The sequence below is a fragment of the Agrilus planipennis genome, unplaced genomic scaffold (assembly GCF_000699045.2).
Source record: "Agrilus planipennis isolate EAB-ADULT unplaced genomic scaffold, Apla_2.0 scaffold138, whole genome shotgun sequence".
Classification (NCBI taxonomy): domain Eukaryota; kingdom Metazoa; phylum Arthropoda; class Insecta; order Coleoptera; family Buprestidae; genus Agrilus; species Agrilus planipennis.
Window position 1 is genome coordinate 711,547 of NW_020439400.1, and position 12,895 is coordinate 724,441.

General features: G+C 30.5%; 1 protein-coding gene across 6 annotated transcripts in view; it reads right to left on the bottom strand.

Moving 5' to 3' along the window:
- Positions 1 to 12,895, bottom strand: part of LOC108735766 (probable multidrug resistance-associated protein lethal(2)03659) — a 28,350-nt gene that overhangs the window by 13,486 nt on the left and 1,969 nt on the right. For 2 of the 6 annotated variants that reach the window (XM_025978919.1, XM_025978918.1), the window contains exons 2-5: positions 11,466 to 11,559; positions 3,380 to 3,625; positions 2,885 to 2,992; positions 1,003 to 1,433 (exon numbers count right to left, since the gene is read on the bottom strand). In XM_025978919.1, coding sequence (XP_025834704.1) covers positions 1,003 to 1,433; positions 2,885 to 2,992; positions 3,380 to 3,625; positions 11,466 to 11,542 — 862 coding nt within the window. In that variant the 5' untranslated portion in view covers positions 11,543 to 11,559. Of the gene's footprint in view, positions 1 to 1,002; positions 1,435 to 2,884; positions 2,993 to 3,379; positions 3,626 to 11,465; positions 11,560 to 12,895 lie in introns of those variants that run through there. The other 4 variants (XM_025978923.1, XM_025978920.1, XM_025978921.1 and 1 more) reach the window with 3 other exon arrangements.

Here is a 12,895-nt window from a genome sequence, read left to right on the forward strand (position 1 = left end):
AGGAGCTTGACGAATCAGTCTATAGAGATGGCATTAATAGACTGGAACACCGCTATGAGAAATGTATCAGCCTTGGAGGAGATTATGTTGAGAAATAAAAAAAAAAAATTTTTAAAAACCTTGTTTTTCTTGGTCAGGCCGGAAACTTATCAATCCACCCTCGTAGTAGAGAAATACTGATAATTTTAGAGGTTTGTAATGTGATATCGTAAATACACAAATTTTTTTGCGCTTACATTGCAAACGCTGGCTGAACTCTACGAGATAGATCAAAATAATATACTACATTATTGTACATCTTAAAAAGGTCTACAAAAAAGTCAGAGATGGTATATGTCTATCTCTTAGGGATAACCCACAATAACCATGTTTTATCCTTTACTTTTTACAATAAATAATAGTTTGTACTACAGATGGCGTTTACCGCGCCATTTGTGGTATTTTATAATAATGGCTCTTTTATAAAGCGATATTAAGCAATACAGCATTAATCATTATTCAATTACGTACTTTTAAATACACTGTGCATTTAATATAGATTAATATCGCCCTTTACAGCATGTAATTTAAATGAATATTTTCGAAGATATTACAGACTTAAAATGCAGGGACATAGCGGTTGCGGCCGGTTTGTATTGTCTAATGACCAAAAAGCTGTGATTGTTGTCTATAAAGACATTCTATAGTATATTGCATTGCACCCGTGCGAAGCATACTGTACAAATAATACCATTAAACTAATTCCTTAACCCCTATCCCAGTAGTGTGTTGTATAATTACACGTTGTATTTTTTTTTTGTTATCAATCAATGAAAGATCTATTTCACTTGGTTTTAGACGTAATTTAACAACAATTCCACCCAAAATTTTCGGCTAATTCGCAGATATCATTCATCTACATACCTTTCTCAAGATTTTTAGGCAGGTACTGGGTAACATTTACTTTTCGTTTGATATATTTTTGAGCTAATTAGACTAACATATAAGCCCATCGACACTTACACTGTAAAGGAATGAACATGAGAAGGAAAAAGATTCCAATGACAGCTGAAATTCCAACCAATTGGTACATGAAGTACGTAACTATAATAGTCTCCAATGGTCCAACCCATAATTGATGGGCAAAAATAACAGCCACATCGAATCTGTTAACATCATTGGACAAAAGGTTGACCACTTGACCGACTGTAGTTTGACCTAATGCCGTTTTACTAAGTCTCAGAGCTTTTCTATATATTAATGAGCAAGAAGCCACTCGCATCTTCATCCCCAGATGCAGCATACCCTGCATATAAGGGTGAGTAACAAGAACGTTTATAAGGGAACATAAAACCACAGCAGCGGCATACCAGTAAGCTTCAGCTTGTGTTATCTCTTTTTGACCGGGTTTGTAGAAATAAATTAATTGACCCAATGCTAATGGTTGACCTATTCTAAAAATCAATAATTGATTAAGCTAATCGACGTTGTTACACAAACAATTAAAGCAGAAATTTTTAATAAAAATGATCAAGATCATTACTAGGCTCATTTAAATCAAAAAGGGAAGAAAAAACATATAAACATGCAGTATTCAAACACATTAATATTGTTTTTTTTTTCTCAAATACTTTGTATCACTTCAAAAGAATAAATGATTAAAATAATTTGAGCGACTCTAATTCCAATGGGAATCGCGAAAACCCTGTTTAGAACTATCATGGGATACTTAATTATACAATGCATACAATTTGTTGGTAAAATAAATACGAATGTAATTTTGAAACTTTTCAAGACACGTTTTGACCGGCCTAGTTATGCCGAAAGCTACATAATCACCTTACGGACAAAAGGTCAATTTTTGTAAGTGAGAACCCTTATGTCTTGTCCCATTTTTGGGGTATAGTGATGTGCCACATAAAGGAAGGGGCTGTAGAAAAAATATTTATAAAAATAATGTTCTTTTGACACATGTGAGTCGCTAAGAAGACTGGGATTTGGAAGGTAGAGGTAAGAAGCAACTTTCGCATACGGGGGAATGTTGAAATAGTGTCCAGCTATAAGCAGTAAATAACAGTTCAAAAACCCTCGAAAATGGCAAAAGGTATGGTAAGAATGTAGCAGTTTAAATATACATACAATGTAGAAATCTTCCCGAAGTGAGTTAGTTTTAATATAAAAAATATTCTCAATTTTTACCCACTACACACTACCTCAAATTAATGAGGAAAAATTGTTGCTGTTGTCACACCCCCGCCGGGAATCGAACCCGAGCTCTCTGGCTTTACGTGCCAATGCTCTACCACTAAGCTACTAGTGGTCAGAGCATTGGCGCGTAAAGCCAAAGAGCCCGGGTTCGATTCCCGGCGGGGGTGTGACAACAGCAACAATTTTTCCTCATTAATTTGAAGTAGTGTGTAGTGGGTAAAAATTGACAATATTTCATATTAAAATGTAGCAGTTGTTGAAGGATTAAAATATGCCAAGTTAGAAAATTTAATATTTTTAGTGACTAGAATAATTAGTGACAGTCGAATACACCAAACCTCATCAAAGTAGATTTGTCCTTGTTTATTTTTCTATCCTATTCTAATCACTTATGGCGCTTCATTTGAAATTTACCCTGTTGCTACCGTGGCGCCACCCTAATTTAAAGCAGTTTGACGGACACTAATTCACTACAGAGATAGTGCTCCTTATCTCCAGCCTCCATACACTGGGACTGTTGAATGAGAGAGGAGGTCTTCGGCTTAATATAATATTATAAAAATATTAACTAATTGGTTAACTGATCAAAATTAATCAAAAAGAATGGTAATAATAACTATTATTATGTTAGTCACATATTATTAATAAGTAATTTATTTCACACTACGTTATATAAAACACAAACGCATGTATTTACGAATTATTCGTGGAATTTATCCCATAACCATCACCATTTAACGATAAATCTGCCGTAGAAGGCATAAAAAATTTAACCACCATACCAAGAAACATGGGTTGAGTCAATCTAAGATAGCAAACTACTTAAGATACTCAAGAATAATATGCAAAAGTTGAATAGGATAAATTAAAAATATATTACAAAAACAAGTAATATTAAAGTAACAAAAAAGCAATAATTTACTGTATTGTTAGATAATAAATAAACAAATGACAATGAACAATAATTGCCACAAGGTTTTATTCGATAATAATTGCTCTCTTTGTAATTAATCACATCTGGTTGACGATTTTTATTTTCGACCTTAATAATTACATACTTAAGCAATTGTTCTATAATTTAAGAATAAATTCGCGTATTAATGTACAGGGTGTTTTATTATGAATAAGAAGAGATCTATACAATGCTTATCTTTAAACGTAAAATTTAAAAACCATTTTGTATTTTACATACCTTACGAACACTTCTGTTAGGAGTAGAATTATACCATAGGCCATAAATTCGAGTCCAAAAACTCTTATTAAAGCCCTTCTCAAGGAAGGTGTTCTCTTTGCGATTTTTGATTTTTCTACTTCTTTATTCCATGCATTTTCTAATTTATCACCAATTGTACTTGACTTGTGTTCAGAGAAAGTTTCGTATAAATCAGTTACTTCTAATTCACGTTTATATCCATCCATAAACGTTGGGATTGTATACCTATTGTTTTAAAGAGAAAAGTATACATTTTTATTGATCCAAATTGTTTTGAAAAATTAATTAATTTTTAATTTAAGTCTAGGCAGAGCTGAGATGCAGGGGTGCATCTGATATATTATTAAGGAGCTCATTGAGCCTAAAGGGCGCCCATAAAGGTAAAAATTTTTAAAAATAAAACAATTTAATTTAAATAAAAAATTTACGTAACATCATATTTATACTCTCGACGACCTTGTACTTAAGATTTGAGTTCTATATGAAGCATAAATACAAAAAAAGCGGAATACCTATTTATATTTCCTAAATATAATTAACATTACCTACAGTTATAAGGATGTTACTAAATGGATCGAAAAATCAGGATCGTAGTCTGCAACATATTTCACAATAGCATTGCAACTTAATGTGCATGTAAATTCGTGGGGGTAGCGGTGGGTGTATATATATATATATGTATGGATTTATGCGTATGTGTATTCTCAAAAACACAATCAGATAAAACTCAAAACAACAATTGGCTGAAGAGGACCTTAATTGATCCTATAACGGCCTGAGGTAAAGGGGTAGGTCCGAGGACATCTTCCTCGGGAATCCGACACTACCCAGTCGTACGGACGGCTGGGTGTCTTTTGAAGATTTCCCTTCTTCCACGAAAACAAAAAACAAAACAAGGCGTATGTGTTTGTATGGGTGCAGAGGCGGATTAAATGTCGACAGCGCCTTACGCCAGCACCTCGTAAACGTCCCTCTGGCAGCGATATATTTTACAAACTAATTTTTGGCAGCAGGTATTTTCAGGTCAGGTATAAAATTTGTTTATTTTCTTCAGGGGTTTTTGGACCATTTTGAACTAAAACGATCTGCTGTAACTTTTCTTTAAAGTTGATAGTTTTCAAGATACAGTGAAATTCGTTTATTATTACTCCGCTTAATTGACCAACCGCTTAATATGAAGTAATTGCAGTATTAAGTTTGGTTTTCATATTAAATTTTTATAGGAAACTTTGGATATAATGACTCCGTTTAAAATGACATATCGTTTATTATGACTGATTCTCAAGAAATCATATCCGGCTATAGTGACCCAAATGATTAATAATAACATTTTCACTCATTTTTCTTACCCTTCTTATGTATATTGATATTACAATTCATCGTTCTTTTTCTTTTTCTCTTAATAAATATACACAATTTGCAGTTTTTCTATCTTTTAAACTAAATAACTAACCAAAATAGAAAGTTGTTTATTTGTCATTTCCCTTCGATGTCATTATAAGCGGATTCTACTGTATGCTTTAAATTCAAGAGACTTTTATATTTGACGCCGCTGTAGCAAAATTGTCGCAATAAATGAAATACATTGTAGTTTTATTTAAAAATGCTATTGTACACTTATAGGTAAATAGTTGNGATTATGCTATTGTAATTCCTGTTTTTTAATTGTTAATTAAGCTTTTTTATTCTGATGATTTTATTATAACTAAATGACGATGTACAAGGCATTTTAACTATTGTTAACTATACAAATAAAAATTAATATGAAAAAATTCTAATGTTAGCCGCAAATATCATAAAGTAGAAATTTTTCGAATTTTCTCTAATTTCAACATAATTGGTGACATTTGCGATGTTCAAGTTCAGGAAATTTGACTGTATTTTACATTTTTTGTTGCAAACAGATCTCACACCTCTATATATGTAGTGTAGAATTTATTTGGTCCATCAGAAGATTGTAACTTTACAACTTGCATATCCATTCAAAATTTTTATTACAACGCTAAAAATTGTATATTTCCATTTACATATACGTGTTTAAGTTTAAAAATTAGAAATTTGAAACAAATAAGTTTCTTTTTGCGTTGTAAATATTTTTTTAACTGAATTCCTCATTTGATAAAGCAGACAATCAGAATATTTAAACAATTTCAAAAAATTCCCCTAACATTTTTGAAAATTCTAACTTATCGTTAATCAAGTCTTTTTGCAGTTCCATAATTACTATGAATAATAGCCTTTTTAACGATTAAATTTTTTTCCAAATTCGATAAAGTGTAGCTGACCCCTTTTTGTTGCAAAACCGTCATATCGAATTAATATATATTCCTAAAATTCAAGGTTAGATAAGAAACATATGTACACAATAATGCACGCTGAATTCTAGTTACACGAATCAATAAATGTTGGTACTTTGGGAGGTGTTTAAACGTGCTACTGTATAATTGCAGAAAGTACAGACGCATTTTAATTCATTGATAAATTATTATAAAATTATGTCGTGAAGCAATAGGAAATTTACTTCGGGCAGACATACAAAACAATTCCTGTTTTGTATTTTCTTTTTGCTTGAGTGGACATTTATCGATAAAAATATATAAATATTCACCTTCTATTTTATCTACTGCTGTTATTTGTTTTTACTTCTGGAAAGAGTAATAAACTAAGTACGTCTTGAAAAAAACATGTTTTGTTGGTCAGAACTTTGCTTATGTTTCCTTAAAAACGCATCGTTTAGGTCTATTATTACTATAATTACACTTTTTTAGCAATGATATTTTACGAAATTGTTCATTTTTTGGTAATATACATTTTCGATGGCGCAGCAATAAAATAGAACAAGGAACACTACAATGTTTTCATAAAATAATTTTTTGCCACGTCAATATTATTTCGACTGATACATCGACAATTTATGAATTCATACTTAATTAATTGCGAGGGCGTTATTACTTATTCAATTGGAAGCCACTGCAGGCTTACTACAACCTACATAACTATCGATTTTATTCATATCTCAGAAACGATTATTTTTTCACAGAAATGTCGTTGGCGGATGGATATTGTATACAGTATAAGCCCAAACTCCCAAACGCCTAATTAACCCTACATTATACAATAAATTTTTACCTTACCCCTATCGAAAGTACGACATTTTTCCTTAATTTCAGGGACGAAACCGTAACATAAGAAATCGCATTCTCTCCTTCGGTACGGAAAATAGTAAATCAGGAAGAATCATATTAGATTCTTTCGGACAGAGGTGTCGTAAAAAATTAAATACGAGCAGGACTGGATTTTTCTTTGGTGTCGCTCTGTGCACCGTAAAAAATACCGCCCCATTACCGATATTCTACACACTATATTATAAACATTAATTAACAAATTTTATACATTTTAACAAATTGGGTCGTATTTTTGGTTTGTATTTTCATCAAATAAAGGTCGAAACCATTTAATACTATTAATTTGATAAACTGAAAAAGCAGGCAAGAGCGTGAACTCAAAAATCGAAATATGAATTAAAAAAATTAATCTTAACTTATTAATTAATAATTCTGTAGAAAAACACAAGAACGCAAAAGGGAAATAATTAAACAAATTAAAAAGAGAACGAGAACTAAGAGCGTTATCGACTAAAAGGAGGTATTTTAAAGGGTTACTTAGAGACATGTTAGAAACAGGAAGAGGAATGAAAAGGGACATAGATACAGATTAGATTACTGTTGACAAATAGTTAGAGATGTAGGATGTTCTAATTTAGGAAAATGCGAAGTTTAAATCAGGATAGAAAAGCAAATAACATGCATGTTCTGAGTGAAGTCTTTGGAGTGACGACCCTATGATGATAAATTATTATTAAAAAAAAAAACATATGTATAAATGTGCCTGTTATCAAAACATTTCGTCACATATCCTACAGAGATTGGCCTACAATACGCTGGGTTATTGAGGAGTTAATTCGCTCGCGAAGGAGGAAGGCAGGACTCCAAAAAAGAAACGTATAAGAGTAGGTATAGGGACTGTACGGAAATTTCCAAAAATGTTTATTTTATTTCCTAACAAAGAAGATAAAAAGACTACAAAATCATTCGATAGATCTTCAAAAATCCAAAATTTTACATTCAAGCTTTTCGAAGAACATATTTTTTACTCTTTTATCGTGGCGGCCAATCGTAACAAAAGGAATTATTGAGACGTGTGTTTATTAATTATTTTATTTTATTATGAACTAGCTTTTCCCCGCGGCTTCGCTCGCATAAATTAATACTGTTTCTCCATAAAACCATTTACCTCCCAATTCACCCTACAAAGTTTTAATTTTATGTAATGTCGCCATCTTAGATTTCAAAAACAAACGTAGCAACAGCATTTCATCAGTTGATTTTTAAAAATTTGCCAAGACATATATTTGCGTAATTTCAACCTTCGAGTAAATCCGACTACAAATAAAATATACCCGATGGAAACGTGGCAACCTCTTTTCATTTAATTATTTATATCAATGAGTATAAATATCAAGTTTAAAGTAAATTCAACCACAAATAAAACACGTCTCAAACAAACATTCTAACCTCTTTGGAGGTTCAATTGTTTAAAATGCCGAGATAGGTGTTTCAGAAATTAAATGAGAGTATTAAAACCAAGTTTCAAGTAAATTAGACCACAAATAATGTATGTCTCTTTCAAACATTGCAACTCCTTTTCAACACCCCTCTACCCCAACAGAGGTTGATTTTTTTAACCAAGTTTCAATTAAATCTGGCCAAATGTTCCATGCAATCTTTGCAAACCCCTTTCAGCTTCCTGCAGAGATTGAATTTTTTAAAATGTTTAAACTTCAAATGAAATTTCATTTTTAAAAGTATTCCGGGAAAGTTGTTATTTTTCCTTTCATTCTTCTTCATTTTCTTTTTAATAAATATTTTGTAAAACTAACTGGAACTTGATAAATCACACATTAATTAACATATTAATACAATCGTTAAAAATTAATTATAATCCATAACTAATTTAAGCACCATGTACTTTATGTTTCTTCTAAAATAACTCCGTAGTCAAGTAAATCTGACTATAAATAAAATATCTAGCATATAAACGTTAGAAGCCCTTTTCACCCCTTTCCGAGATCAAGTTTTTGAAAATACTAAAATAGGTGTTTGATTTTATGCCAATGAGCGTATATATCAACTTTCATGTAAATCTGACCAAAAACAAAAGTGTCAAAATTTATAACATGAAGGTAAGGTTTTTTCATATAAAAATACTATCCAAATGTCCGGATTTTCCCGTGTATTTCCCAAAAAATTTCTTTCACACAAACCTTGCACTGTCAATTACGAATACAACTAAAAATAAATCAATCAAATCGGTTGAGCCGTGCTCAAGTGATGCTCCGTCATACACTTGGCAATTCCCTAGAATTGACAGCTAGGAACAGTTTGAATTTGGTTTTTACGTTTTTCTGGGCAATTTTTCCAATTTTTCTCTACATAAGAACCTTCCTCGGACTTCAAGGAATATCTTAAAAACAAATTATCGAAATTGGTCCAGTCNAAACGCCAATTTTATTTGCTTATGCCTAAAATTAATTATCAGAACTCGTTTAGGCGATAGTTACTTAGTAAATAATCTTTTGCTTGGGAAGAAAAGCAATATGTGTAAAAGTGATTTTTTTACGATAATTACGTTGAAGAAATTTACAAATTAACATCTGGTTCTTGCGACAATTGTTATATTGGCCAAACAGGAAGGTCATTCAAATCTAGAATTAACCAACATTTCAAAATCATTAAAAAAAATTGTGTAATTACGCCAATCGCCTAATTTTAGAAAATTATAAATTTTATTTAGACTGTAAAATTTTACACACTTTGAATAAAAGAACAACTTTAAATACTTTAGAAACTTTGGAAATAAACAAAATCATAATCAAAAATGTAGACCTATTGTTAAATGATCAGATAAAGTTAAGTACTTCAATACTGTTAAATTTATTCTAATGTAACTCCACTTATAGTTAAGATATACATAAGTATATAAGGTACAATTATAGTATATTGGTTAGTGTAACACTCTATTTGAAAAAGCTATTGTGTAGCGAAACAATTGTGGTGGGTTATAAATACATATATGTATTGTGATAATTTACGCATTGAAGATTTATTTATACATAAAATTATGGATTTTCGCCAAGTAAATGCCGATTCCATCATGTATTGGAATACGGAGTTATTTTAGAAGAAACATAAAGTACATGTAGTTTGAATTAGTTATGGATTATAATCAATTAGTTAACGGTTGTATTAATATGCTAATTAATAGGTGATTTATCAAGTTCCAACTAGTTTTACAAAATATTTATTAAAAAGAAAATGAAGAGAGAATGTTACATCCACTTAATGAAAGGAAAAATAGTAACTTTCCCGGAATACTTTTAAAAATTAAATTTCATTTGAAGTTTAAATTGGAAATAAACCCAGACTGCTGCATAACATGAAACCGCGAGTTTAATTATGGATTTTCCAAAACGGTACCTGAAACACGAACATCTGACCTCCACTTTAATTACAACATTACCTATAATAAGCATTGCTTGTGCTAATTTTAATACATCATTCCATACAGACCCTGTATTTAAAAAAATTAATTTCATATATACTTAATGTTTGAAATAATTCTACAAATATTTTGAAATTAATATTAAATTATCATGGAAATACAGCAGTAATTAATAAAACAGTAAACCACTGTTAATTATTTTAAGTTCAAGTTCATTATCAGCCACTGACACGAGAGATACTTGTATGTAAATTGTAACATATTATGACTATAGTGTTATAATATATTAATGTATTTGTGTATATCTACAATGTAATTAAATGTATTGTAACTATGTCTGTTAACTCGATTATAACTAGGGAATTCAATCCTGGCCCTTATTTCTAATCCTGGCATTTCGTGGTTATAGTTATTTTATCCAATCCCAGGATCTCAGGATTTTTTTGGTTTTGAAGGTCACAAATAAAAAATAAGGAAATCTTACAAAAATCTTCCATCAACAAATTGAGACTGAAAAGTGGTTAGGATTCTGATTTACAGAATCCCGACCAAATCCACTAGTTATAACGTACTCGAAGGGAACATAAAAATCGGTCTTATATAATATCCATAAATTTAAGTCGCTAGTGCAAAGTTAACACACCCAAATTATTCATACTACTACTGGGTTAGTAGGTCAATTAGCAGTCGTTTAAACAGCGGAATCAATAGCCAAAGAAAAGTTAGTTCGAAAAATCGAAAGATGAGATCATAGAATCACGACAAACGAGTATGGCAAGGTAGTGAGGCGGTCGTGTTTTGAAAACAAAAATGGACTAAAATCATAAAAATGCAAATAAAATAATTAAAAGGTCGTCTAACATCAAATCATGAGAATGTGGAATACTTATAAATATTGAGAAATGATGTACGATATGTAACAATTAAGTTCCGATAATATAGTTGTAACTTCCCATCTAACAATACGGAGAGTTCGTACTCGCGATGTTGCGACTTTCGGAATCTTCCCTTAGCATCAATAGGAGGATAAAGTCAGTAGATCGTTTCGTTAATAATTACTTACAATAACTAAGTTATGAATTTACTATGTTGTGTTGTTGAGCGCATTGCAACACTCAAAAACAAATTATGGAAAGCAACGTAAACTGCACCTTTACCATAAAAATAAATAAAACAATCAATACAATACAATCTTGCTTGGCTACATATTAAAATATGTCACAAACATAATTCGCATAATTCTAACTATATGTAAACATGTTTTTACCTTAGCTTTGAAATATATCGTTCTTTGGATCATTTTAAGCAAATAGTTTCTGAATATGAAGAGGGATGTAAGCCAATACATCTAATTTTTCGTTTATCTTTAAGAAGTCAAATTTGTTTTAATTTAAAACATTTTAAAAAGAATAACAATATTATAAGGTATTGAGAGCACTACGATTTACTAGTATAGCAAATATTGAAATACTATTCTAAAAAGAATATTTAAAAATAGACTTACATAAAAGTTGCTGCTGATATGGGATTACAATTTTCTCGAGGATTTGGTGGTTTTTTGTGCTTAAGTCCAGCATCCATTCTCTACAAATTTCGATCTGAAATAAAGTATACATGTTCTGAAAACGCCAATTTTATTTGCTTATGCCTAAAATTAATTATCAGAACTCGTTTAGGCGATAGTTACTTAGTAAATAATCTTTTGCTTGGGAAGAAAAAGAATATGTGTAAAAGTGATTTTTTTACGATAATTACGTTGAAAAATGTGGTTTGTTTCAAAAGAATTGTATGATATACATAGGAATGTTTGTAATCGCTCAACCGAAGGTTATCCACAGGGATTCAATAACGTGAAATAAAAGAGCACGAGTATTAAAAATGATCAGGAAATTCTTGTTGAAACAAGAGAGTCTAGATCTACAATATCAAAATCAATTTTTTATTTATTCATTGCACATAACGAGAACACAAGAACCTCCAAGTCAAAAACAACAATTAATAATAAACATGCTAAAAACGTGATGAATTATATTCAAGGAAAATGATATGCAAAAAATACCTACTCCATTAATTTTTTTATAAAAAGGAACTACTTGCCTACCAGTAGCAATGAACATAGTTATTGAACTAAACGTTTTAACAAATTTTCAAATTTAATTTTTTGATATTTAATCAGCTTAGAGCTAGTTTTCTTTGTGAAGCACTATTTAAATGGATAAATAGAACAGCAGAACTGTTTTTAAAGTTTATTATAATGTAGTATTTACTGTACAATTGTTTCGTCCTATTAAACCTATGTCAAAAGTATTAATTAGTACCTACTTTACTGATACTCTTGGTCAATAGCTCAATAGAATTAGACAAAAAAGATCGAAAACTTAATAAAGTTCGTAACAGAGATTTCTTTTAAAGTTCCTCGCTAAAATTTATCATTTTTCAAAATTTAAAAAGGAAAATTTACCTAAATATTAAAGTGGTATTTAACAAGCGCGTTGCTTCATAAGAAAAAATAATAAAAATTACAATTTTAACCCAAATTTGTAAAAATGAAATCCCAGCAGAAATAAATTTACTAGGTATTTAAGTTAATATTACAAATTTACAATCGAAAATTGTAATTTTTGCGTTGTCATAAAAATTTAGTTTTCTCCGTGTTGCATATTCATCAGTCTTGATTTTAGTCTTGGTCTTGTTCGTTCGGTCTTGGTCTTACTAGTCAAAATACAGTCTTGGTCTTGGTATTGGTGTTGGTCTTGCCTTTTCGCAATATAATTTAGATGTAAGTACAAAAACCTGTACTTAGTTGTAAAGAAATTCAAACTACCTCAAAAAAAAATATTTTTATGAATTTTCCACCTCTAATCGTTATTTAGGTAATCCCTACCCTTCCAATTTTTTTAGTATTTTGAAAATTTTATATCATACCACTTTGTA